This window comes from Anabrus simplex, chromosome 4 (genome assembly GCF_040414725.1).
Source record: "Anabrus simplex isolate iqAnaSimp1 chromosome 4, ASM4041472v1, whole genome shotgun sequence".
Lineage (NCBI taxonomy): Eukaryota > Metazoa > Arthropoda > Insecta > Orthoptera > Tettigoniidae > Anabrus > Anabrus simplex.
In genome coordinates this window covers 217016176-217044079 of record NC_090268.1, presented here as the reverse complement: position 1 = coordinate 217044079, position 27904 = coordinate 217016176, and the positions used below count along the sequence as shown (strand labels likewise).

At 39.2% G+C, this 27904-nt stretch overlaps 1 protein-coding gene across 2 annotated transcripts in view; it reads left to right on the top strand.

Moving 5' to 3' along the window:
- Positions 1–27904, top strand: part of LOC136871782 (ankyrin-1) — a 48372-nt gene that overhangs the window by 9609 nt on the left and 10859 nt on the right. For both annotated transcript variants that reach the window (XM_067145361.2, XM_067145362.2), the window contains exon 2: positions 3159–3301. In XM_067145361.2, coding sequence (XP_067001462.1) covers positions 3275–3301 — 27 coding nt within the window. In that variant the 5' untranslated portion in view covers positions 3159–3274. The remainder of the gene's footprint in view (positions 1–3158; positions 3302–27904) is intronic.

Below are 27904 nucleotides of genomic sequence, written 5' to 3'. Positions count from 1 at the left end.
TGCAGCTAGTTTAGCATGAATTATACAGTCGGCTTACCTTTTTTTTGTGTGTGTGTGTGAAAAAATCTTGGATTTTTCACTTTTTCTGTTTCCTATTTTAAAATTACGTTTAATAGAAGACGGATTTCTGCAGTTTCCCATTTTCACTTGCAGGCAAATACCGGGACAGTATTCTGTTGTGTATAACACCCGTAGATCATAAGTTTATAAACCACATAACACATCTTAAACTGAAAAATTTGTAAGAATTCGTCAAATGGTCACTCAGTCACAACTGATCTGCATTTGTGACTTCCATAATGACTGGTGTACAATCAGTGCAATTCAATTTTTATCACAGTTTAAACCTTCTAACTCTGAACTCTGCAGCAGGAGTTCCATCAAAATATTTTGTGGCAATATAGGCCTAATTAATTTATTAATGCACACAATTTGTGCAGAATGAGGTTTCAAGTACAAAAGATAGTATGCATTTCAGTTCATAAGTAGTCTATGATAGATTTCCCTAGATTTATACACTTAAAACGTGGTAATGTCCACAAATTCTGTCACATAGTTCGTAGATACAATTTGAGTTTGGATCATGGTATGATTTTGTCTTGCACATCTTATGATGGAAGCCATGCGCAGCCAAAGAGGTCAGTATACCAACCTAGTAGATGATCATATAATTTTAAATTTCCGTCAAGCTCATTTATTTAGGCTAATGCTGTATAATGTAATCGTGATGGATGTGACTATGTAGGGATTAAGGTATCTGACATACCGGTATTTATAACTCGCTGATGTACCCATGCTTCGTACGGAATTCTACATTTTATACAGAATTCTAGGTTAAGTAGTGTACACATGAGTAAGATTGTATTAATTTGCGCATAGCTCTTACTGTTACCCTAGAAACATGATGGGGAAGTCACCAAACGTCTTTTCTTATGTGAAGACTGGGTTAGGGAATTTTCATTGCCTACCATCAGTCACAGTCAAGTTGGGGAGTTTTCATTATAATGGCAGACACTCACACTCTGCCTGCCTTTTTACATTCTCAGAAAGGCTGTCTTAGTGGTTTTTCCAACTCCAATCAACATAGATCAGTATAATGATGCCAGTAGGAATGTCACAATTAAAAGCAATGCTATCATATGAAATACTCGAACAAATGAAAAACCACACATTTTTTCACTTTTAACAAATGGTACTGTGCTGATCTAACAGTCCAAAGTTCCAGAGCTGGAAAGATCAGGCCGCAGACAGCCATGAGTCTTGAACACTCTTTAATCTTAGGGGCGGAGGACAAATAGTGTAGAGTCCCAGGGCAAAAACTATGCTCTCTTACTCATATGTTTAATAGGAGTACCCGATGAGTCAGAAAATCTCAATTCACTACACTGGCGGGGGAAAAAACTATGTGACTTGGAGGCAAATTTTTCCTCAAAGCCAGAGGAGAAACTCCTTCTTCACTGCTAATTTGGAATAAAATGAATGTAGAATTTAATAAAAGTGAAGAGGAAGAAGCTTTTCTTAAGAAACATCTCTTTTCAGGATTGAATTTCAAGTTATTTATTGAATTATGGTGCTATAATTTGGAATAGGCCGATATTGTAATTCTAGACCAGGTCATAAGTGAGCCCCTGCTATTATTCCGTTAAGGTGTGCACACTGATCATTCCAATCAGGCCGTCAGAGTAGGGATCGAATAGTTGGAATACTATGATGAACCAGTGTGTTATGTACCAGCGGTATCAAAAAATGTATGAAGTAGAGGAATGGCATGCCAAAGAAGAAAGTTATCTAACTCCCCAGCAATTTCCCGTCAATATTCAGGCAGGCTGTTATTTGCGGTACACAGCAGTAATTCCTTCTCTCAGAGATGAGTGGCAACATAGGAGGCAAAAATATCACAACAAACAATGGTCAGTGTAATGTTATTGTTGATCAATTTTATGAGCTTTCAATATTGTAGGCCTTCACATTTAGTTTTCTCTGCCGACTTTCAAATACCACTCTTATAATCGGTACGGTAAAACTGAATAAAACATAAATGATCGGAAATTGTATTCTCTATAACTTCTGTTATGTAATAATTTTTTATAGGACCAGTACCACAGGCATTTAAAAATTACATTTTAGGTGCCCTCTAAACTACCATTTCATCCAGGGTGAATAAAATTGTTTATAGCTTAGACTGTAGTTTCTTATTCCCCGACTCTATATACCGATTTTCATCAAATTCTGACCCATTTTTTCGTGGCTCAGCATTGATATGGACTTAGCAACAAAAATACAAATTCATGACTGTCTCTGTTATCATAGCCGGTACGGTAAAAATGTATAAGACATAAATGGTTGGAAATTTAATTCTGTATGAGTTTAGTTATATGTAGTATTTATCAATACAACCATTAATAACATAAATATTTGAGAATTAAATTTTAGGCATTCCCCTAAACTACCATTTCACTCAGCGTTAATAAAATGATTTCTAGCCTAGATTGTAGGGGTTCATTCCCTGACTTTACATACCGATTTTCATTAAATTCTCTTCAGCAATTTTGTTGTGATGCGTGTACATACATAATAGACAGACACAGAAATTACGGAAATGTGAAAAGTGCATTTTCTTGTTACTATGGACATGAGCGATACAGAAATACCATTCTTTTTATATTCTGAGTAATGTACAGCAGACAAAACTCTTTTATATATATATACAATAGATTCAAATTTCTGTGAAGTGGCTTCACTGTTTTTTACCTTTTCTACGCAAGAGTACAGTTATGCATAGAAGAATTTGTTGTTGGGTTTTATAAAAGTATTTATTTTGTTGATAAAAATTTATTTTAACGATGGTGGCGGATGTGATCTTTACTGTGACTGATATGATACAATCCAACTTACAGGTGAAGTGAAGCATAAAATATTATTTTTAGTCCTATACTTTTATTAAATACATTCAGTTGACCATTGTAATAGACATAACATACAACTTAATACATAACCTGATTAATATTCATTTGACTGCAGAATCACCACGGTACTCTTATTTCACTTGATATCTGTAATACATGTAAGGGAATACCTACATGTCCATCTTAATCTCAATAAACCCTAAATGTTCTCTGGTATTTCTTTTGTAATGATGGGCGCACATATTGTTGCAGAGGCATCAGGGATTTCTACTTCCTGTCATGTCAGCACCTAAGAAGAAGAGATCCCTAGGTCATAAGTAGTTGGCTAAATCAATCCTGGAGTGGTGAGGGTGAAATTTCCTGTGAGGATGGAGAAAGCGACAGTGAAGATGAAGGTATAGTTATTGTTGGTGACCATGAAACTGAATCTCAGCAGAAAGAGGAGGCGAATGGAAAAGATACGCCAGATGAAAGGGAGCAGCCATACCATCCAGAACCATTTCCTCCAATGGTGTACAGAGGCCACTGTCCCAACAGGGTACCTCTTCTCACTGCGCGTTACAAGGCACAACTACTGGCATGAGCAAAGGAACAACACATTTAAACTTAAGCCTGTGACTTCTACTATTAGTCCGTACAGAGTGACTGTCTTTTCTTTTCTTCTCGCGGAGGACGTGATCGGGTCAGTGGACAAGGCTGCCAACCTCTCTACTTAAGTATTAAGATGGGACAAGCCCCCAGGTTAGAGCAGCAAAGCACCGTTAGGCCTCTTGTTTCCCCATTGCAAACGCCATTGGTCTGTGCTGTGTAAGGTATGGTTTGGGGGGTAGCAGTGCATTCTTGCAGGCTAGTGGTGGACAGTTGAATTATAAATTTTTTTTACTTCAGATTGAAGAGGGGGGATTAGAACGCATTTTATAGTGTCTAGAGGCAGAAAGCTAAATTACAATTGTTTTCAGTACATTTTCAAAATAAAGATTGCTCTGTAGCAATAACGATTTACTAAGGTACGGTTGAACTAGCCCGCCTGGTGGCATGACCGTTAAATCATTTGAAGTTCTAACGATCTTGCACCGTGGTTCGCCGTTTTGAGTCCCGTTGGTCGAAAAAAAAAAAATTACTATCAAAATGTATTTAGATTTCTTGCCAAAAGCCTGGGTTAAATTCCAAACCTCTCAGCAGCCCTCATATAGAATGAGGGCATATGACTCTGTTGATGGTGATTCGTCCGTCGGATGGGAACTTAAGCCTTGAGCAGGCCCCTTGGTGCTATTGGACAGGAGTAGGCTATGTGCCGGCACCAGGTTTCATCCTCTCCGTTGCTACTATCATATATCACGTCATTCATTACATCTCATTAACTCCTCTGATGAGGCTGACATTAGGAAGGGCACCCGCCTCGTACCTGACCCCGTACTTTCCTATGACGAGGGGATAAAGTTTCTCGCTTTTGTGTGCATTACAACACAGTACAATGACCCCCACCCTTGTACGAATCCCTGGCTGGCACTTTCTCCTTTAAAACCATAAGACTGTTTGGGCTCGGCATTAAAAGAACGCAATGCAGTTTCATTGGCAATGACAATATTGTGCGATGCCTACGAATTAATTATATGAGCCACGCTTTTTCATCAACTGTCGGCATCGCCAAGGTTCGCGAATTCTATTTTTCTGCACACTGCCTGCTACGTGATATTATGGCATTCCTTAAAAGATTGAATACAAACGAATTCAGATTTCATTAAACTTGGCAATTATGAAGCACACTGTAGACACACCAAAGTGAGTGTAAGTGTGGCAAGCTACCCCTCCACGTTCCGGAACACGCATTCTATCATGATGCGGATAAATTTTTAATTTAAATTACTTTGTAGCATACTTTTGTTTTAAAATGTAAAGGCAGTTTCGAATGAAAAGTCTGAATTTTGGTAATGGGGCCGACATTGTACTTCGAATTACGAATTATCCGTATCTCAAATTAAACAATTTAAATAACATGCAAAACCATATCTCATGTTTCCAGGAACGAGAGTTTCTTCGAAATAGGTGGGATTTTGAATTAACCAATTTTGAATTATCGAGGTTCTACTGTATATGTCGTAAGTTCCCTGTTTGGCTGATGATGGCATTCATTATGCCGAAACCGGTCCCATGTAATAAATAATAATGTGATTTAAAACTCCTACATAATTTGTATTGAATAGGTGGACCCCCATACTTCAATTCATCGCTTTGTGAATCTCGATTCAATACGAACCAAACAATGAAATTCTTGACGGTGAAGGATTCCAATGGTGTGCAACAGATGGCGTTTGCATTTATTTTCGTCTATAATCAAAGTAATTAAGGCAAAGCATCTCGAGTACATATTAAAGAGTTTTATAGTGATTAGGCTCGGATAATCGTGTATTTAAATATTTATTTTACTAAATATTTTTGCCATTTCTGTAATAATAAATACATATTCTGGTGTATTTATTCATAAGACCATGTTTCCTATATTTGAAGGTATGTTCTCCTATGTCTCCTGCCCACATTTTCGATCATTGGTAGCAGAAGCAGTTGGCTTCTCTGTTTCATCAGTGTACTTTTCATTAAGGATATTTCATTATTTAACTAATGGCAGTTCACATTTCTATTAGAGCATAGTAGTATAAAATTGTAATTATAATAATCTGTGTGTAATTAGTTTTGTTGTGTAATCCTTGAGTAGTTCCTCCGAATGTCAACATTTAACAGAAATTTTCATTTCTGTTTTCCGCATAACCTTTTGTAATTAGGATACATTTGAACACAGTTTTAGAATTATTGTAGTGTATTTTAATAGTAGAAATTAGCATGCTTATTTTATTATAGCAGAATATTTGTGTAGTATGGGAAATTTGTGTAGGTAATAGGGGAAATATATCTAGAAATTTGCTCTTACTAAAATTCTACTGCTGTAATTAGCATAGGCTTAACTACGTTTTAGAATTGTAGCGTAACTATTCTTATTAGGCAGTATCTTGCTTGCCATTTCTGTTTGCAAGTAATAATAATAATAATTTGTCCATAACTATTGATGTATCCACAAAGTCACACACAAAATGCGGTCAGTTGTGTACACTTATTTATTTAGAAGTTATTTTCACATTATACACACATAACCTAATCAACTGCCATCATAAACAAAACGCAACTACAGAGAATAAGAACAATGCGACTGCCATCTTGAAAAACATTTAACTGTTACAGTAACATGTCGTCAGGATCACACCATGAGCTCGCGAAAACAACTCCAACTAAACAATAACTCAACTCCACCATCGGGACTGTCTCTTTATATAGGTTACCTGGCCAGGCTTCTAGAAGAACATGTCATAACACCTTTTCTCATAAATTATAGGGTGCCTAATACATAGTTATAATGTAAAGAACATTCTACAACCATCTAGTGTCAAAGATACGTTATTCTGGATGTTACAGTGTGTTGCACAATGTTTCTGTGGATTATACATCATATATACAGGTAATAATAAATTATAAACTATTAATTATAGGTTCTTACATTAACTAACAAGCTGGAGAAATTTCGTTGAGGCCCTATGTTTCACCTGGAATTAAAGGAAATAAGTCAAGTCATATGAACTAAACTCATATATATACAGCACATGTTTCATAACCTCACAAATAATACGATCATATCGTTTATACATATGTAAATAATAATACTAATACGAAATGGATGTAAACACGTCATAGCCATACCTCACAAGTCATCATAATAATAATAATCTTAAAAGTAAGTTAATTATAATAATAATTTGAGCTGGATACTTTACATTATACATCGATACATTGTTTACCTACGGGTTAAAGAATATTGCCTTTAAGTTATATCAGTCTATTACACTTGCGTCACTATACATATTTAGTGTATTTGTACATTTCTATAGTTAGCCTCTTATTCCTAGTATTTTATAATCAGGAAACGTTTAACTAGTATAATTGTAGTGTAGTTATTCTAAGAGTTTTCAAGGTAATGATCTGTTCCTGCGAAAACTGACATGGTAACGATCCATCGTTACTGGCCTTTGTTGTTATTTCGCTATTTACATGCCAAATAGCAGCATTTTGCACAGAATAAGGAGAGCACAGTTTTAACTCGCATTATACTCCACGGGGACTGCCGACTATGCATCTTTATCGATATTCTTAGAGTTTAAATCACGTGCTCACTGGAGTTCGATGTCTTGTTTACGTCGTGTTTGGCGGCAAACATGCGAGCATTTCTCTCTGTTTTTGTTGATGATACTGATTATATACAGTAGTGAAATTGAGCAGTATCATATGTATTATATTTAGTTTACTTGCTAGTTCATTATTAAATTGTTTTCTTACGTAATTAGGTGCATATTGTAAGCGAAGTGTTAGATATAGCCTAGTCAGATATAGTTCAATTAGGTTAGGCCTAGTTATTTATCGCGTGTGACATCGCAAAGAGAGTTCATTTAGCTGACAATATCACTGAATATTTTGACAGTTAAAGTGAAGCTGTTTCTCTGTCCGAATCAGAAAGTGTAGATGACTTTAATAATCCAGCACATCCAGTAAGCAATGTGTATTTTATACAAAATGGCCAACTTTTTTCAGTGATGCATCACTTTACAAAATTTAATCTATCCTTGGATCTAAAGCACATAGAATCTTGATATTTACCATGCTGGCAAACAATAATATGACCTTTCTACTAACATCAATCACAAATTTGTGCATTGAACACCATTTCTCAGAATTACTTCAAAACTTTCAAAGTCTGAAACTTGTAACTTTGTTTCTGCATTTGTTATATGTTATTTGTTAATTGTTATATTTGTTATATATACTCTATAAGTTTACAAACTTTCGTGTTGATATCTTTATTGGTGTGCCTTCCATGCAATTTTAAAAGAAATGTGTTCATAGTGGGGTAAATATGGCTGACAGTTTTCACACATCCATCAGCTGAGAGCTTGTCAAGAACAATAAGGGTAAAGGGTTTTCCTGAGGAAGTAGGCCCGCGAGAGGTATTGATGAGGAATTGGTATGAGTCACTGCAGGTGGATCTTTTCACACATCCATCAGCTGAGAGCTTGTCAAGGACAATAAGGGTAAAGGGTTTTCCTGAGGAAGTAGGCCCACGAGAGGTATCGATGAAGAATTGGTATGAGTCACAGCAGGTGGATCAGCAGAGGGAAGATGGAGATCAGGGAAGTGTTACAGAGATGGGGCAGGGCAAGAGCAAAGGAACCAGTAGAAAAGGGAAATGTAGAGTAGAGGATAGGAAGAGGGAGGTGGAACAGGGTAGTGAGAGGGAGAAAAGGGAAGAAGAAGCGAGTTCTGCAAGTGTTCAGGGAAATTGAGACCAGGAGTGGAGGGGATCTAATGAGGGTGGGGTTGAGGCTCTTGTCATAGGTGACTCAGTTGTCTGGCATGTGGGGAAAGTATATGGGGAAGAAAGAACCAGGGTAGAGTGTTATCCAGGAATCAGGTTAAGGCTGCTGTTGAGAAAAATAGAAGGGAGGGAGGAGGGTAAGGAGTAAGTGGTCATTTTCCATGTTGGTACCAACAACGTAAGGCAAGCAGGAATTGGTACTAACATAGTTGTTGATGTTCGGGATCTGGTTACGACAGCACGGAAGTAGTTTAAGGAAGCAGAGATTATCAGTGGGATACTGTGTAGGAGAGATACTGAATGGAGGGTAATTGGGGATTTAATTGAGACTATGGAATGAGTATGTGGGAAATTGGGAGTGAGATTTGTAGATCCTAATGGGTGGGTAGTAGATAGGGATCTACGCTCTAATGGCCTTCACTTAAACCGCAATGGTACATGTAAGTTAGGAGGTTTGTTTGGAAGAGTTATAGGGAGGTAAATTCAGGAAAATGGGGTGGACCAGGGAGCAGTGATGACAGTGTAGGAAGCATGAAGTTGAGTAAGGATGACATAACATTGCTAGTGTTTTACTGTAGAACTATAGTAAAGAAAGGAATAGAATTAAGTAAGTTGATAGATATTTACCATATATTGTAATAGAAATTGAATCATGGCTGAGAAGTGATTATGGATGCGAATATTTTCTCACGGAACTGGAGTGTTTATCGTAGAAACAGGGTAGGAATGATAGGAGGGGGAGTATTTATACTGGTGAAAGAAGAATTTGTGAACTGCGAAAAAGTTAAGAATAAGGAACATGAAATTCTAGGTGTAAGACTCATCTCTAAACACAACTTGATGTTGTTTTGGGGTGTAAGGACCTGGCAAGGCTGGCATTGACACTGATGCAGAATTATGTGATAAGATAATCAGGTGTGTGGGGAACATTATTGTAGCGGGCAATTTGAACCTGCCAAACCAGATGTTAACTGGGAAGGAAATGCGAATGACAGAAAGCATAACGAACAAATAGTGAATAAGTTATTATTGGAAGGACAGCTGAATCAGGAAGTGATGGAACCAACTGCTGTAGAGGGAAAAGTATTGTAGATGTGGTGTTGATAAAACCAGATGAGCTCTATAGGGAAACTGAAGTGATAGATGGTATAAGTGATCATGAAGCTGTCTTTGTGAGAGTTAAAAATAAATGTGTTAGAAAGGAATGTTTTAAAAATAGGACTATTGGGCAATACCATATGGCTGATAAGAGGGGTAGTAGGATAAGGGTTATTCTGCCCGAAGGCAGGTCCGAACCTCCGCAGAGGTGTTCCTGGGCCGGAGTTTACGTGCGGTAGGGTGGCCAGTGGGATACTGTGTAGGAGAGATACTGAATGGAGGGTAATTGAGGATTTAATTGAGGCTATGGAATGAGTATGTGGGAAATTGGGAGTGAGATTTGTAGATCCTAATGGGTGGGTAGTTGAGATGTTCCCAAACAAGTAGCAGGGTGTGATTTTGAAGAAAAGAAATCCATGAAAAGAGGGGAATGGGAAAAATTTTAAAAAAATCAATTGTGATCAATGGAAAATGGTAAATGAAAATGTAAACAGTCTATGGGGTGGGTTTAAAGCAGTTGTGGAGTGTAAAGACAGATATGTACCTTTAAAAGTGTCAAGGAATAGTAAGGGGCCATTATATTATAACAAGGAAAAGAGATTAAGAAGGAAGTGCAGGTTAGAAAGAAATAGAGGTAGGAATGGTTGTGGTAATAAGGTAAGGCTAAAAGAGCTCACTAGGAAATTGAATTCAGCAAAAAAAAAAAAAATCAGCTAAGGATAACATGATGGCGAACACAATTGGGAGCAACATTAATTTTAGGGAGCAATGGAAGGACATGTATAGGTTCCAGGAAGGGCATTCCTGAGATCATTAATGAACAAGGGGAGTGTATATGCGAGGACTTACAAAAGGCAGAAGTATTCAGTCAGCAGTATATAAAGGTAGTTGGATATAAAGACAATGTCCTGATAGAGGAGTCGACTAATAATGATGAAATAGTAAAATTTCCATATGGTAAGGACATTTTTATAAAAATATACAAAAATTGAAAGTTAGAAATAAGATTGATAAGGTTGATAAGATTTCTGGGCAATGGGTTGGGATGTAGTGCCTTAACTGAAATACTTATTTCATTACTGTTTGCTTGAAGGAGCTATAGCAAATGAATGGAGTGTTGCAATAGTAGCCCCAATGTACAAGGGAAAGGGTGACAAACATCAAGTGGAAAATTACAGGCCAGTCAGCTTGACATGTGTAGTTTGTAAGCTCTGGAAAGTTATTCTTTCTGATTATATTACATACCTGCCAAGTATTCCGGTTTTTCCGTAAAATGTACAGATTTTGAGTGTGTTTTATGGTTGTACGGATGAACAATGCTATTGTACGGATTTTGAATATCCGTGCCTGGTTTCGTTTTCTGCGGTCAAATTGGATTGGTTTGACTTTGGATAGTAGCTGGTAATACGTGATGCAGTGTTTGAAATTCGACCAGTAAATGCATCGATAATCACATTATCTATTATCACCGTGCTTTTGTCACCTGTTCGACTTCAAGTGCTACATCATTCACTGAGATGTTCCCAAACAAGTAGCAGGCTGTGATTTTGAAGAAAAGAAATCTGTGAAAAGTAGCAGGCTGTGAATTTATCACTTTAGTAAATGTGAAAGGCTTTGTGTGTGGGTGTGAGTAACATTGGCAGTAGTTCTGAAACTCATGGAATTGTGTGACGAATTTGTAAGCGATTTAGTATCTTTAGTGGTGTTCGTAATGAGTTCAACTAAGAAAGGATATTATCATTCTTTTAGGGAGGCATATTCTGCCTAATTTCCTTGTTTTATACGATCATGGAAAGTGTTCCCAGTGTTAAGTGGAAACAGATGAGTATTTAATTTCAGGGGTGATCATAACATATATTTGACTTGTATTAGTATTATTAATAATCTCCCCCCTTGCCGTCCTTTTTCATTATGTCTTAAGACTTTGCGACACATGCACGTTATTTAAAAAAAATCCGCTTTACGATCTTCCGGATTTCTCTTTTTGAAAGTTGGCAGGTATGATATTAGATACGTTTGCAAAATTACTAACTGGTTTGATAGAAGGCATTTGGGGTTTAGGAAATTTTATTCCAGTGAAGATCAACTTGTAGGATTCCAGCAAGATTTAGCAGATATTTTACATTAAAGTCAAATGGACTGTACCACTATTGACCTGTCGAAGATTTTGATAGGGCAGATCATGGGAGATTACTGACAAAAATGAGAGCAGTTGGACTACAAAAGTGTGGTTGAGTGGGTAGCTACATTTCTAGAAAATAGAACTCTGAGAATTAGATTAGGTGAAGCATTATATGATCCTGTAATGATTAAGAGGGGGGTCCCGCAGGGAAGTATTATTGGACCCTTATGTTTTCTTATATACATAAATTATGTGAATAAAGATCTAATCACAGATAAGGATATTTGCGGATGATGTTATACTGGATAGAGTAGTAAATGAGTTGCAGGATTGTGAGCAACTTCAGGGGTCTTAAAATAATGTAGTGAGGTAGACAGCAGACAATGGCTTGAATGTAAATGGGATGAAAAGTAAAATTGTAAGTTTCACCAAGAGGAAAAATCCTCTCAGTTTTAATTATCGTGTTAATGGGGTGATGGTACCTCATGGGGAACAATGTAAGTACCTATGTGTTGATATAAGGAATGATCTTCATTGGGGTAATCATATTAACGAGGTAGTTAAGAAAGGTTACAGATCTCTTCACAGGGTTTTGAGAGTATTTAGGAGTTGTAGTAAGCATGTTAAGGAGAGGGCATATAAGATTGGGAGTAAGGAGACAAGATACTAGACTGTTTGGTATGTTTTGAGCTGTCAGTGATGAGTTGGTGTGGAATAACATAAGTAGAAGAATAAACTTGAGTGGAGCTTTTAAAAGCAGGAAAGATCGTAATTTGAAGGTAAAGTTGGAATTCAAGAGGACAGATTGTGCCAAATATTCATTTATAGAACGAGGAGTAAGCGATTGGAGTAAATTATATAGAGAAATGTTCAATAAATTTCCAAGTTCATTGAAAATATTTAGGGAAAAGCTAGGTATACATACCATTATTATAAATAAATGTAAATATAAGGTAAAGAATTGATGGGGAATCTGCCACCTGGGTTACTGCCCTAAATGCAGAACATTGATTGATTGATTGATTGATTGATTGATTGATTGATTGATTGATTGATTGATTGATCGATCCACTAGTCCATACCTTAACAGGAAGTTTGACTGAAATATCATTGATCTGCCAAACTTGTAACCCATAGAGTGATGGTGTGAAGTTCTCGTTTCAACAAATAGGATGCATCCGAAAAGTGTGAAGAGTGTACTTGAAGAGTTTTAAGTGGGAGTTGGAGACTTGTTTTAAACTGCCAGAACTGCATTATTTTGCAACATTTGTGAGAAACGCGTAGCTGCAGACGTGTGTTTGCAAGTTACACAACATATTGCGCTAGCAAAACATGTAAAATATGCGTCGTTAAGACAAGCCAGCACTAGGTTTGTTTCCTGAAATGCAAGATGAGAGACCTGGATTAGCTAACTGCCAGTGCTCACAAGATAATTTCAAGCATTCCTTGCAATTGAGATACCTCTCAACAAACTGCACCATGCAGTGTTACAGAAAATGTTAGAGATGTATGTTAAACTTCATCTTCCTGATGAGTCAATAAGAAATATTTACCAAAACTTTTCTCTGAGACAGCACACGGAATTTGTGATGGAATTGACGATAACACCGTATGCACAAGACAACTGACACTACTGGTTGTTACGTAGCCAAAACACCATAGTCAGTGTGTTAAAACGCGATCCATCACAGTCGTATGTACTAACAATGGGTCATCTGGAGATAACGTAAGTCATACACTAGCTAAAACTTTTAATGATGCTGTGGTGCTTTTATGGCCTGATGCATGTGAAAAGTGCATCTATTAATTGCAGATGCTGCCACTTACATGGTTAAAGCATGCCAATGGTTGAAAGTCCTGTATAGCAAGAAGATTCATTAAACTTGTTCAGCCCGAGTGAGTTGGCCGTACAGTTTGGGGCGCATAGCTGTTAGCTTGCATTCGGGAGATAGTGGGTTCAAAGCAGTGTCGGCAGCCCTGAAGATGGTTTTCCATGATTTCTCGTTTTCACACGAGACAAATGCTGGGGCTGTACATTAATTAAAGCCACATCCACTTCCTTCCCACTCCTAGCCTTTTCCTGTCCCATCGTCGCCATAAAACCCGTGTTGATGTGACGTATAACAATTTGTAAAACAAAACAAAAAACTTTGTTCAGCTCAGAGTATGCACCATGTTGCCGAGACAGTAAGGATTATTTTTCCAAATAGGAACAGAGAAACAGCATTGATGAAGATGGAATTCATTAAAGTAACCAGTCGTGTGAGTTTATTCAAACATTGTGCCACTGATTTGCCGCTACCTCCACAACCAGTGTGCACCAGATGGGGTACTTGGCTGGATGCGGCATGCTGTTATGAGCTGATAAAATCAGTCCTCATAGAGCTTAACGAAGATAGTGAGAGTTAGTGAGTCTTCAGAAGCTGTGTCATTTTCAACAAAGAACAATAATGGTCATATATTTTATAACCAAAATAGTGTAAATTACAATAAAGAAAATTACTCAGGTTCAGGAATCTATAAACTTAAGTGTGATCAATGTTGTGTCACGTATGTGGGACAAACAGGTAGGAGTTTTCAAACTAGGTATCAAGAACACATCAATGCTAATAGACACAGGAAGTATTGTGCTATGAGTGTCCATATGGGAGATACAGGTCACCAATATACCGACATAGAGACTTGACCATATTAACCTCGTAACAGTGGAGTTTTCACCGAGAAACGAACATTCGTAGCGGGGAATATATTTTGACTGAAAATGAGTTAATTCGTCATGCCCATTGTAATGATGCTGGTGACGAGTTACCTCGTCACTCCCATTATGCTTCCGTGAATGACGAAGGAACTCGTCCTACCCATTATGTGCTTCCGCGAATGACGAAGAAACTCGTCCCGCCCATTACGCGTGCATGCCTTCTCGGAAGACGAGTTATCTAGCCTGCCCGTTTTGACATAAATATGTCTTATGGCTGGTGTTCATCTGAAAATTTGTATTACGGAAGTTGTCACAAAAGTTGTGACGGAAGTGTAACCCTTGCAACTGTGCAGGCTGTGATGTAAGGTATGGATCGATGGTCATACAGTGTTACCTAGCAACCGTGCTGGCTATGTCTTATGGCTGGTGGTCATCTGAAATTAGCAGCCGTTTATGGATGGCCATGGCCAAGAGACATATTCATGATCATTTTATTTTCACAAAGGGAAATGTGGCTTCTTTTGATTTGCATTTGTAACTAAGTAACAACCAATATAACAACGTCACTGTTGTAATGAAGTACGTTACTATTATGCTATATGAATTTGTTTTACAAAACAATAGAGCAAGAAGAACAGCCAAAAATAAAAGTAAAGGAGTAACTGTTCATGATGTTACAAAAAAAGAATTGTAAGACAGTAATCTTTAGAATTGTTTCTCTTCAATGAGTTTCTATTTGCAATTGAAGCATGGAGCTACACAAAGTCCAACCTTGCAATCTGAGCACCAATACCAACTTTCTTTCCTAACACCTTTGTCATAACACACTTTGCACCTCCTTGTCACACACTTCTTTTGGTCACTGGAAGGGATGAAGTCTGTAAATCGTGTTGGTGCACGTTTTAGCGATGGCCTTCCTACTTGGGGGCTTCTCATTCCGTTGCCTGCTTTTTCAAGATTCGCCTAGCTCAGTCATAAAGTGCAACCTGTCTTTGGTTCCTCCGTTTTTCGTATACAGCTGTAAAGCATTGAAACAAACAATATCTAGCAAATGCATGAAGAGTTTGAAGTAGTACTTCTTTACTCTTTCTCGTGCAGTAGGGTATGCCTCCATTTGTCCATCGCTCTTATCTACTCCACCCATGTTCTTATTGTAGTCCACTGCTAGCTTGGGTTTTCGTTCCACTTTGTTCCTTTTCTCTACGCCTATGAAGGTCTCGTGAATCATGTTAATCATAGTAACTTCCCTCTTATCTTTCCAGCGCAGGACCATAATCTTGTCCTTATATCTGGCAATGTGCTCACCTTTCTTCAAGCATTTATTCTTGAGAACATCAGGTACCCCAAAGCAATTTATACGTATCTTCCCTCCATATCAGTGTCCATGCTACATAAAGTTTCAGCTAACTGAACACTGGAATACCAGTTATCTAGATACAATGTGTATCCTTTGTTCAGTAGTTCATGTGACAGTTCCAGGACTATTTTACTTGATACAGGAGTATTGGGATACAAGTTCCCAGAATCTGTCTTCTTCCCAGTATGTACAATAAAATTCCAAATGTACCCTGAACCACTCTCACAAAGGTATGAATTGCTTCCACTGCAGCCTTCCTTTCCATGGCACTAGCGATTCATCCACACAAATGTTTTCCCGTGTTTTCTTGGCACTTATTGCGAATTGGATTCAAAACAGGCAAGATTTTTATAAACTTCCCACTCATGTTGGTATCATAAGTCTTATTGTCAACAAAATGACAAAATTTCAGTAATAATGAAAACCTTTTTTCACTCATCACTTTGTTGAAGAATGGTGTCGAGATGGAATCCCTGTGACTAAAGTACAGTTCATAAGTAGGCTTCTTTATTATTCCTTGAAAAATGAGAAGGGATAGGAATATTTATATTTCGTGTGGTAGTTGGAGTCCAATCCCAAGCTCGCGACCAAGGCTTCAGTACCGTATGCACTTCGAAAAATTGTTCTGCGTATTTATTTTGTCTGCTCACATATTAGCTTTATTAGATCCTCTAAAAACTGGCTAAAATGGAACAATGGGCTGGCTTTGTTGGAATCACTTACATCAATATTAATTTTACTGTCCGATACAAACATAAAAGGAGCATGAGGATTACCTTGGCTATGCCAGTGCGAAGTGGCTGCATCACTTGTCAGCAAGCTAATATCTTCTCCCTCTTGTTCATTTTCAGAAGCAAGTTCACTGTCACTTTCACCACTTGTGCTATCGTTGCTATCCAAAGAGTTGTCATCTAATTCGTCATCTGAATCAAAGAGATGAAGAATAGTTTCATCATCCAAACGAGCGTGCTTAGCCATTATGTACGGAAGAAAATAAATGAAATATTGGTACGCATTGTATTGCAGCAAGTCTCGTACCTATTGACATCTATAATGCGATCACAGAACTACACTAAACAACAATAAGAGACAAGATAACACGTCCCGCCCAGCAAATAACAATTTTCGAAGGCTTTAGGTGAGTTAACTCGTCATTACCTGATTGAGTAACAACTATTGGTGGAGGAATTAACTCGTCACGTCCGGCTAAGAGGTTAAAAAAAGTGAACAAAGGGAACCTGATGAGCACATACGAAAAAAAATATATATATAGATACAGGTTTGTGTTAAAGCATGCTTCAGTTGCTAGGTTAAACAAAATTGAAGATGCACAGTTTTCTTCCATTCGTTTTTTTCTTGGAAAAGTTTCCTGTCATGTTACGCAAGAAAGAGAATGAAACTACAGATGAGGAGGTGAATGAGCATCAGAGGAATTCCACAGCTCTTCAGGTAGATGACACTTTGGCTGCAAATCAAGATGCTGCAAGAGATTCCAGTTGGGCACAAATATCAAGAATTCGTCGAGCCAGTGGACTTCTTAAGTATAACCGAATTTCGAGAGTAATGCTCTCTGTTCTCACCATACCCCATAGCGGTGCAGAATGTGAACGTGTTTTCAGCCTTGTGGAAAAAAAAAAACAGAACAGTGTTCAGATCATCCATGTCCAATTAATCTCTCGAGTCTATTTCTATTTTGAAGACCAGGAGTTCGGGTCCCTGTTATGACAAAACATTTTCTCAAGACTTTTTGCAGGAAACTAAAAAGGCCACAACTATGACTTTAAAGTCAAACTTCCGGGCCGTCTCATTCTTTTTTGGGCACGGAGATTATTCCTTTTATAGACGACAGTAATGGAAGTGATGTGTTGGTAGCGATATTTTCACTAGTGATACAACAGTGACTGCATAACTGGCAGACAGCGCAGATGAAGAAGAAACAGCTTCAGCTGTTATAATTTCGTCCTATGTTCACTGGTTGCGATGAGATGTAGATGTAGTCATGAGCACATAAAAGATCACCCTCACGTGTGTGCTGGGTATCAAAAGGTATTTCAAGTCTGTTTTAGATGCTTTTCTGCTGTTCTTTTGGCGGCAGAGTGCTTGACCTAATTGTTATAGGGACAAATAGGTATACGGCAGAATGTATACTTGGCGCGCCCTTGAAACCGAGGTCATTTGTTGGGAGGTGGGAGCCATGGACGGGAGAAAATTTGTGTTCTTGGGGCTTGTGATGTTTATGGGGATACTGCAGAAACCCACCCTGAAGAGCTATTTGACCAGGGATGGATTTTTAGATGCCCTTTCATTTTCTCAAACAATGGCAAGGGATATGTTTGCACTCTGGTGATATTTATATTGTATTGAAAATTGTAGATGGGATACATATACGGGGCCTAACAATAAATGGGATTGTAAATGAAGGGTACAGATCTCGGCACATGGTTATGAGGGTATTTAGGGGTTGTAGTAAGGATGTAGAGAAGAGAGCATATATGTCTCTGGCAAGACCCCAACTAGAGTATGGTTCCAGTGGATAGGACCCTCACCAGCATTACTTGACACAAGAACAGGAAAAAACCCAATAGAAAGCACCTCGATTTCTTGTGGGTGATTTCCGACAAAAGAGTATGTTATAAAAATGTTGCTAAGTTTGGGCTGGGATGACGTGGGAGAAAGGAGACGAGCTGCTTGACTAAGTAGTATATGTCCAATAACGGACCATTATATTGGTATTATAAGTAGTATATTCCGAACTGTGAGTGGAGGGATGGCGCGGAATGACATTATTAGGCGAATAAGTTTGAGCGGGGTTTTTAAAAGTAGGAAAGATCACAATATGAATATAAAGTTGGAATTGAAGAGGACAAATTGAGGCAATATTTGTTTATAGGATGGGGAGTTAGGGATTGGAATAACTTACCAGGGGAGATGTTCAATAAATTATCAATTTCTTTGCAATCGTTTAAGAAAAGGCTAGGAAAACAACAGATAGGGAATCTGCCACCTGGATGTGTGCCCGAAATGCAGATCAGTCAGTAGTGATTGAACTAGCATGTGATTTGCAGTGTGTATTATATTATTTCTTGCCTGTGTTATGTTAAACAAGTTTTATTGTGTAAAGCCTTTTTCAATTATCGCATATCTGCTTAATTTATCAAGGAAGTCCGGTTATGTATGCTCCAAACCAATGTTCACCTCGCCTGCTGCTGTGTAACATGGATTTCTTCTTGATTGTTATGTTCATCTACAAATCATTGGCCTATGATATAAGTATATAGGATTTCATTGAGGTATCATGCTTAAAGCATGAATTATTGTATTTTGTAGCCCTGAAGTAGTATTTTTGTCAAGCCGGGGTATGACATAGATGTTGATTTCCATAAGGAACATGAAATATTTGTCCTGAATGAGTATATTTATAATACCACAGTTCTTCAGGTAGATGACACTTCGGCTGCAAATCAAGATGCTGCAAGAAATTCCAGTTGGGCACAAATATCAAGAATTCGTTGAGCTGATGGACTTCTTAAGTATAACCGAATTTCTAGAGCAATAATGTCCAATAACGGACCATTATATTGGTATTATTAAGCCGGGGTATGTCGAAGATTGTTAGATTTTTTTGTTGCGCGTGAGTTTTACCGATAGCTCTTTTAAAAGTTGGCAGGTATGTTATTTGAAGCAGAAAATGACAAACATCATTCCAAAGAATGTAACTTTATAACTTTTCAGTCTGTTCAAAACTCTAATTCTAGTACATGTAAGACTACAAAAAAAAGCCACACACTAATAAACAAAGAAAGACATGTTTTTTTCTATAAAAACATTCTATATAAATGATATTGTGAATTGGTGATGTTATGAACAGATGAGATAAATTATGATTGTGGTAGATCTCCATTGTCACCTTAATAACTTTGAGGAAGATTTTTGTAGTTAGGACAGGGCTTATTTCCAAAGTGATGGATCTCCAAGAAGCACAATTCTTCGGCAAATGCCATTTTTTTAATAAATGGATTTCTTAGTAATATAGAGACTTCATTTTCTGTATGTAGTCACATCACTTCAAACAAAATCTGCTTGTCATGGTGGCTAAAATTCTAGTGCAAAGTATACCATCAAAATGGTGGGGTTTCTTGGATTTATGTCACTTAATGGAACTAAAGATGGGCTTGAATTTCATTTCATTCAAAAGATGGGCTTGAAATGAAAATTATGCAAAACAGTTTAGACAAGGTTGCTTTCTAGGTGCTCAAACTTTCAATTATGGTGCTTCATGATATATTTAACCAAATATTTCACAAATGCTGTATTTATTCTCAGTTGAAGAATTTTGAAATGCATACCATATGAATAGAAAATAAAAATGCCTACAATACAAGAAACATACATTTAATTTAGCAAAACTTAATATATTACTGGACCGGGTGAGTTGGCCATGCGGTTAGGAGTGCGCAGCTGTGAGCTTGCATCCGGGAGGTAGTGGGTTCGAACCCCACTGTCGGCAGCCCTGAAGATGGTTTTCCGTGGTTTCCCATTTTCACACCAGACAAATGCTGGGGCTGTGCGTTAATTAAGGCCACGGCCGCTTCCTTCCCATTCCTAGGCCTTTCCTGTCCCATCATCATTGCCATAAGACCTCTCTGTGTCGGTGCGACGTAAAGCAACTTGTAAGAAAAAAAAAAAGAAAAAAATGGCAACGAACATAAAGTGATTATCTCGAGTTATTTCTCATATTTTGAAAGGACTTGTTGCTCTATACACTTCACATGTTCAACTCACAAAATAAAATTTAAAGAAATCGTTCTTATGTAATTTTTTTCTATGAGGGATTTCAATATTCAGCAGTTGAGGTAGAAGGCGGCATGCCATGGCAGGATGTCCTTCACATACACCCAGTTTATCAAGGGGCTCTCAACATCCTTCACCGTCTTCTTTCATTATTATATTGCCCTGTGGTCCTTGTCCCACTTACAGAGACAACCATTTCATCCTACCTCTTTCTAGCAGGGTGTGTTTGCACACAGCAAAACCGCAAGCGAAAGAGCAGAGTCCCGCCACAACCAGTAAGCGCTAACGTGATATGTGTGCACCGGGCTATTGGTCATATGGAGTTGCGGCACTTTGGAAACGAGTTGAGTCACCTTGGAAATAAATACGTTTCCACATGATGAAGAACTACTATTGTGGAATGCATTTGCATCAGTGTTCTCCCTAGAACCTTTTTAATGGGCGCACCGCCCTGCTATTTTTACAGACCGCCCGGTTAACATAACCTAGACATGTGCAAGTTGTGTATGTATGTTGGGTAGTCAGCCCGAAGGCTGGTTTGATCCTCTGCAGTTCCGCCAACAGCTGTCATAAATAGCCTAGGCGTCACTGAAGAGGCTTACTAGGGAAATGATGAGTGAGGTAGTTTCCCGTTGCTTTCCTCACCGAGCCAGCCGTTGCTATTACATATCAGTCTACCAAGCCCACTGAAATGCATGCACCAACCGACCCTATGAGCAATATTTTTACACCATTCATAACAGGGACTGGCTGCATAAGGAATGGTATTACTAGCATCACTCATACCTCAGTCACTTTCATATTGTCAAAGCCAAGGATAAGACTGAGCCAGGTCAATGAAAGTAACAAATTTGATATAGCCCATACCAGAAGACATAGCGCACTGTAAACACTACATCCTGCCAGAAAAGGCATATGTGCAAGTTATATAAAGTTAATACATATTTGAGTCATTGGGTCTTCCAAATTAAAATGCAAATATTGTAAAATTGTTAATTTAAATTATTTTCATTATTGTCAGCATAATAGCATGAATTATGACGGATTTTAAATGTTTAGCTTGACTGTCATTCGCGAGCGGTGTTTGGATTAGCGTGGAGTCGCCATGACCTCACAAACTCATTGACATTTCCCCCAGTGGATGGGGGTGGTTGAATAATATCCACGGTATCCCCTGCCTGTCATAAAAGGTTACTAAGAGGGGCCCCAAGGGGTTTAATTTGGGAGGACGGGTTGGCGAATAAGGGGCCCTTAGCTGAGTCCTAGTATTGCTTCTACGTACTTGTGCCAGGCTTCTCACTTTCACCTGCTTTATCCAACCTCCCTTGGTCAACACTTGTTCGTTCCAGCGGCGGTATTACCGGTACGTCACGAGGCCTAGGGACTCTTTCATTTTCACGCCCTGCGTCGCCCTTGTCTTCCTTTGGCTGATATCTTCATTTTTTCGAAGTGTCAGACCCCTTCCATTTTTTCACTCTGATTAATGTTAATAGAGGATGGTTGGCCAGTCGTACTTCCTCGTAAAGCAATAATCACCACCACCACCAATCTCCACAGAAAGCCGCAGTATTACATGATTACAAACGAAAAGTTCAAAGTAATCTCATGTCTTGTTCGTGATAACACTAAAAGAGTTCAATTTTGCAGTTAATGTTAACCTATCCAATATGGTGGAAGCCTTTATCTTCCACTCCTCCAAGGGCCTTCATGGTCTGTACGGAGGTGACTTTGCTTTGCTTTGCTTGAAGGGAATAAATTGAAATTTTATCACATTCATGTTTTTACGTAGTATTCGCTGCCTGGATACTTATCAATCAATCACTACTGATCTGCATTTAGGGCAGTTGCCCAGGTGGCAGATTTCCTATCTGTTATTTTCCTAGCCTTTTCTTAAATGATCGCAAAGAAATTGGAAAATTATTGAACATCTCCCTTGGTAAGTTATTCCAATCCCTAACTCCCCTTCCTCTCTCTCTTTCTTAGCATTAATCCCGACTTGCAGGGTCTGCTGCTTTGCTACATCTCCTCCATTTCTGTCTGTCGTTGACATCTTCTGGTGTTAAGCCAACACTGTGCATGTCTGCCCTGATGTTGTCAGTCCATCTCTTTGCCGGTCTTCCTCGTGGTCTTGTTCCCTCTGGGTTGATGTGGAGCGCTGTTTTGACAACTGAGTTGTCCTGTTTTCTCATGACGTGGCCGTACCAGCGGAGACGGGCTTCCCTCACTTTGTCTATGATGGGGGCGACACCAAACCTTTGCCGGACGTCCGTGTTCCTTATGTGGTCAAATCAGGTCAGCCCCATGGACCATCGAAGCATCTTCATATCCATGGTTGTCAACGTTTGCTCCTGTTGTTTCATCATGGGGCGACATTCAGTCCCATAGATCGCTGCTGGCCGTACCACACTCTTATAAACTTTTGCCTTTAGATATTGAGGCATCTTTTTATCACAGAGGACTCCAGTGACCTGTCTCCACTTGAGCCAAGCTGCATTTACCCTCATCCGAGTATCAGGAGTGGTGTCACAGTTTGAGGTGACGACGGATCCCAAGTACTTAAATTGCATGGTCTTCTGCAGGTCTTCTTCACTGATACTTATGGTACCTCTGGTTTGGGGGCCACATTCCAGGTATTCTGTCTTCTGGATATTGAGGTGCAGTCCATTTTCAGCCAGTCTGTCCTTCCACGTTTGAACCTGATGCTGGAGTTCAGGACGTGTTTCTTGTGCAAGTACCACATCATCGGCATAAAGAAGGGTCCAGGGATGTGAAGTCTGCACGTCAGCTTTGCCGTATCCATGCAGAGGATGAATAGCAATGGTGAAAGGGCAGAACCTTGATGAACACCCACAGTGATATCAAAAGGCGGAGAGATTCCAACAGGACTCCGGACGACACTAGTGGAATTGCGATACAGAAGTTGCACCCAGCTTACATACTCTTTAGGGACGCCATGACAGCAAAGAGCTCGCCAAATAAGTTTGTGTGGGATACGGTCAAAAGCCTTTTCTAGAAATGCCATGTGTACACTCTTCTGTCTCTCTCTGTGCTTTTCCATCAAGAGGCGTGTGGCATAGATAGCATCGATGGTACTGCATCCCTTAACAAATCCACACTGGTTTGGTGTTACAGAGACAATACATCTGAGTCTGCTGTCAAGTACACGTTCAAAGATCTTGAAAGTATGACAGAGGAGTCATATAGGGCGATAGGTCGAGCAATCAGTCACATCTACTTTTCCCTTCCAGATTGGAACTGTTGTGCTAGTTGTCCATGAGTGTGGAAGCTGTTTCTCGGCGATGATTTGGTTGAAGAGTGAGACAAGGAACTCTGAAGCAGGCTTTCCGAGCATTTTCCAGATTTCCGCTGGTAAGTCATCTGGACCAGTTGCTTTTCCATTTTTCATTTTGCTAATGGCAAGCATTACTTCCTCGGATGTAATTGAGGGAACAGGGCCTACGATAGGATCAGGACTAGAAATTGGTGGATGCGTAAATTCTTTGTTGCTGATGTTATTAAAGTAATCTGCCCAACGCTGGAGAATGGATTGTTGATCTCATAGCAGTTTGGCGTCGGCTCCCTTGATGTGCATGACGTGTCCAATGTCCTGAGTTGAACGGTGACGGGACGTAGCAAGACGATATATATTGTTTTCTCCTGATGGTGTGTCGAGCTGGTCGTATAGTGACTGGTAATAATGGTCCTTTGCTGCAGATTTCAGATCACGATATTGCTGAAGATCAGTATCAAGACGTGAGTTCCACCAAGTCTTGTAGGCTATCATTTTCTCCTTGATTGCTTGCTTGACTTCGTCTGTCCACCACCAGGTTTGTTTATCAATATATTTTCGTCCGGGTATGGTTCTTCCCAACGTTTTTATCGCCGCCCGATGTATCTGTTCCGCAGCATCTTTCCACATGTCTTGAACCGATTGATCGGACTTCACGGAGAAGTTTGTTAAGGCTGTCATCAACTCGTTTCGTTGGGCATTCATCTGCCACCACAATTCGGTCAGGCCCAGTCTTAGGTTTAGGTTTGGGTTGTGTAACATTGCTACGAATATCGAGGACAAGCAATCGGTGTTGAGGGGCAATGCTGTCATACGGAATTACTTTAGTGTCCGTTACCAGCTTAAAATCTTGTTGACGGATTAGCCAATAATCAATCTGAGTAGCATGACCACCGCTTGTATAAGTAGCCAGATGTGTTGGCCTCTTTTTAAAATATGTGTTGATAACAATCAGATCATGAGCCTCTGCGCAATCGAGTATCCGACATCTGTCATCGTTTCGCACACCAAACCCATGTCCTCCATGGCATTGCATATATCCTTCTTTGTGAGACCCGACATGTCCATTTAAATCTCCTGCAAGAATAATGGACTCATCCTGGAGAATTGCTCGAAGGAGGGCATCCAGACTGTTCCAAAATTCATCCTTCTCATCCTCAGTGCATCCAGTTTGAGGTGCATAGCAAGATACAATGTGGGCAGTGATGGAAGTTGAGTCAATCTTGATAGACATAAGCCTATCTGACACCCTGTTGACACTGGTGACATTGTTGCGGTAGTTCTGGTCGACAACTATTGCTACACCATTTCGTGTACTGGTACCATGATAGATGAGTTTGTAGCCATCTCCAATTTCTTTTGCCTTTGAACCTTTCCACTTGGTTTCCTGGATGCAGGCAATGTTGACACGTCTGTTTTTAAGCATTTCTGCTAGTTCACGATGTCGGCCTGTCAACGTACCAATATTGAGAGTAGCAAATCTCAGTAGTTGTTTGGGTTGAACTAGCTTCTTTAGCCTACCCCGTCCATGAGTAGGTAACCCTTGCTCATTTATCACGTCACTCGGGCATAAGTGGCGCACGTCGCTTTGAGGGGACGCCCTAGTATGTTCCGAATTTAGAAGAGACGTAGCCATAGATGCGACAAATGATTCCTCAACCGACGGGTCGCTTCGTCTGTCGTTGAGGGCATTTTATAGCTGCTGCCAGCATATAATTAGGCCGCCTCTAACCTGGAGAACAGATGCCTTTTGCAGCCGCCCCTCTGGGGTACAGACGCTGCAGCTCAATGGTATTTCAGCAGCATTTCCTCTGCTGAGGGCCCATTACCCTCCCACAAGAGCTCATCCGCCCGAAGCCGTTGGCTCTTGTGGGGAGTCAGGTTATTTTCCGCCGCCCAACACTCGGCGTCGAGTCCCTGGCTGTACGGTCTACTCGGTTACCGTAGCATGGCAAGCATGGCCAGACAGGTCGTAACTCCCCTTCCTATAGACGAATATTTGCCCCAATTTGTCCTCTTAAATTCCAACTTTATCTTCATATTGTGATCTTTCCTACTTTTAAAGACACCACTCAAACTTATTCGTCTACTGATGTCCTCCCACGCCATCTCTCCACTGACAGCTCGGAATATACCACTTAATCGAGCAGCTCGTCTCCTTTCTCCCAAGTCTTCCCAGCCCAAACTTTGTAACATTTTTGTAACGCTACTCCTTTGTTGGAAATCATTCCTGCCAACTGGCTGACGAAAATTACTGGGGAGAACACTGTGAATAATCAACTTGAAATCCGAAAAAATTATAGAATTGCTTCACTTTGGAAATAAGCCCTTCAGTTAAGTACAGAAACTTCCCCCAAGTTATGAAGGTGACTGCGGAGGACCAGTACAATCATATTTGTCTCGCTTGTTCATAACTTCGCTAAGTCACAATCATTGACAAGTTTATGCAACGTAAGCAATATTGTACAAACTAGCCTGTCTTCGACAGTCGAAATTACTATCTATGAAGTAATTGGAAATTCTAAATGGGCTATTAATATAATCTTCTTATGAATAAAACTTAAACATTCCAGGTTTTACCTGCGTTCGAATGGAATAAAACTGGTATTGTAGTACTTCCTTACAAACCATATTGAGTGGAGTTGTACTTCGATGTCTATGGATCTGCGCGTACTCTTGAGAAAGCTATATACAACTGTCCAAAACAAATCGCATCAACAGAGTCTTATGCCCTCACTCCGTATGAGCATTGTGCAGAGGTTTGTAATTTAACCCAAGCACACATTCTAGTGATTCATCATCATCAGTTTGCCCTTCCAGTAAGCCGGGTAGGGTGTTTGAAAACGAGCGTCTTCCAAAGTTGCCGATTTAAAAAGATTTTTTTGTCCATGACGGATTCCGAATTCCATCCTCTTCTCTCCACGTCTTCCCTCAGTTCGTCCATCCATCTTGTTCTTGGTCTTCCAGGTGGTTTCTATCTCTTATTCTCTTTTCCAAATAAGCACATGGTAACCTTGTGCTATTCATTCGTTTAACATGCTAGTTTAACATAGTAGTGCTATTTAACATGCCCAAACTATTTAGTTCTACTTGACCTCTTTCCTCCATCGATTCATTTAGCCCTAGGTTAGATCGGATCTCATCATTTTTCATGTGATCAAGTTGTGTCTTTTGGAGGGCAGTTCTAAGAAATATCATTTCAGAGACTTGAATCCTACTACAAATCTTTGATGTTACTGTGCAGGTTTCCAGAGAATATGTAAGGATGGGAATGAAATATGACTTTTACAGGGTCATTTTTGTTTTTTGTGGGTCTCATCCCATAGTAGGTGTCTAATGATACTGTAAAAGTTAGAGCCTTTAGTTACTCTGTCTGTTATTTCTATCTCAGCTCTATTATTACTAGCCATTACGCTTCCTAACTATTTGAACTGGTGTACTACTTCAAAATGGTGGTCCTGTATTTTTATGTTGCATCCGGTATTATATCTGCTGATGTTCAGTGCTACTGTTTTGATGGGTTCAATTTCATTCCAGCGATTAGAAATTCTAGTGATTAGAAATTCTATAACACCACCTCCCCAACCCTGCTGGCCAACATTCTGATGGTAGAAATATTTTCAGTGAACGGGACTCAAACCGGCTAACCACTGCGTCAGGCATGTAGACTTGACACGTTAACGACCATGGCCATCAATTGTGCTGCTCTGTTGAGTGCTTATCGATACAGATAAACCCCAGAATGAAAAAAAATATATTCATTCATTTCACTGGAAAAGAGTATTTTTCACTGAACAGTTCAGGTATGATGGTCATCATTGCATTGTTCTTGTAACCCATAAGTGCTACCAGTGTAAATCTCTCAAAGATATCTGTGGAAGGCAACGCATTTGACATCATGCTGATAGATATAGCTGTGTACCTACATCATCATGGCGAATATGTGATGACGACTTTGCTGATAGAAACATATTTTTCTTTAAAAGTGTGCAAAAGTCATGGTCATGAGAGTTTTATTGTATTTTTCTTGTAAAGAAGACATAACAAGATATATAACTAATACCAATTTCACCTGTTGAAACCTTTTCATTTTCTCAATATTGCTGTGAATGACAGAATTAGGGATTTTATATGGGATGTGCATGATTTAAAGTGATTGATAGAATCTGAGGACGTTTATATAGAACAACACTTGTCATTCTTTGTTTATTAGTGTAGAGAGAGAGAGAG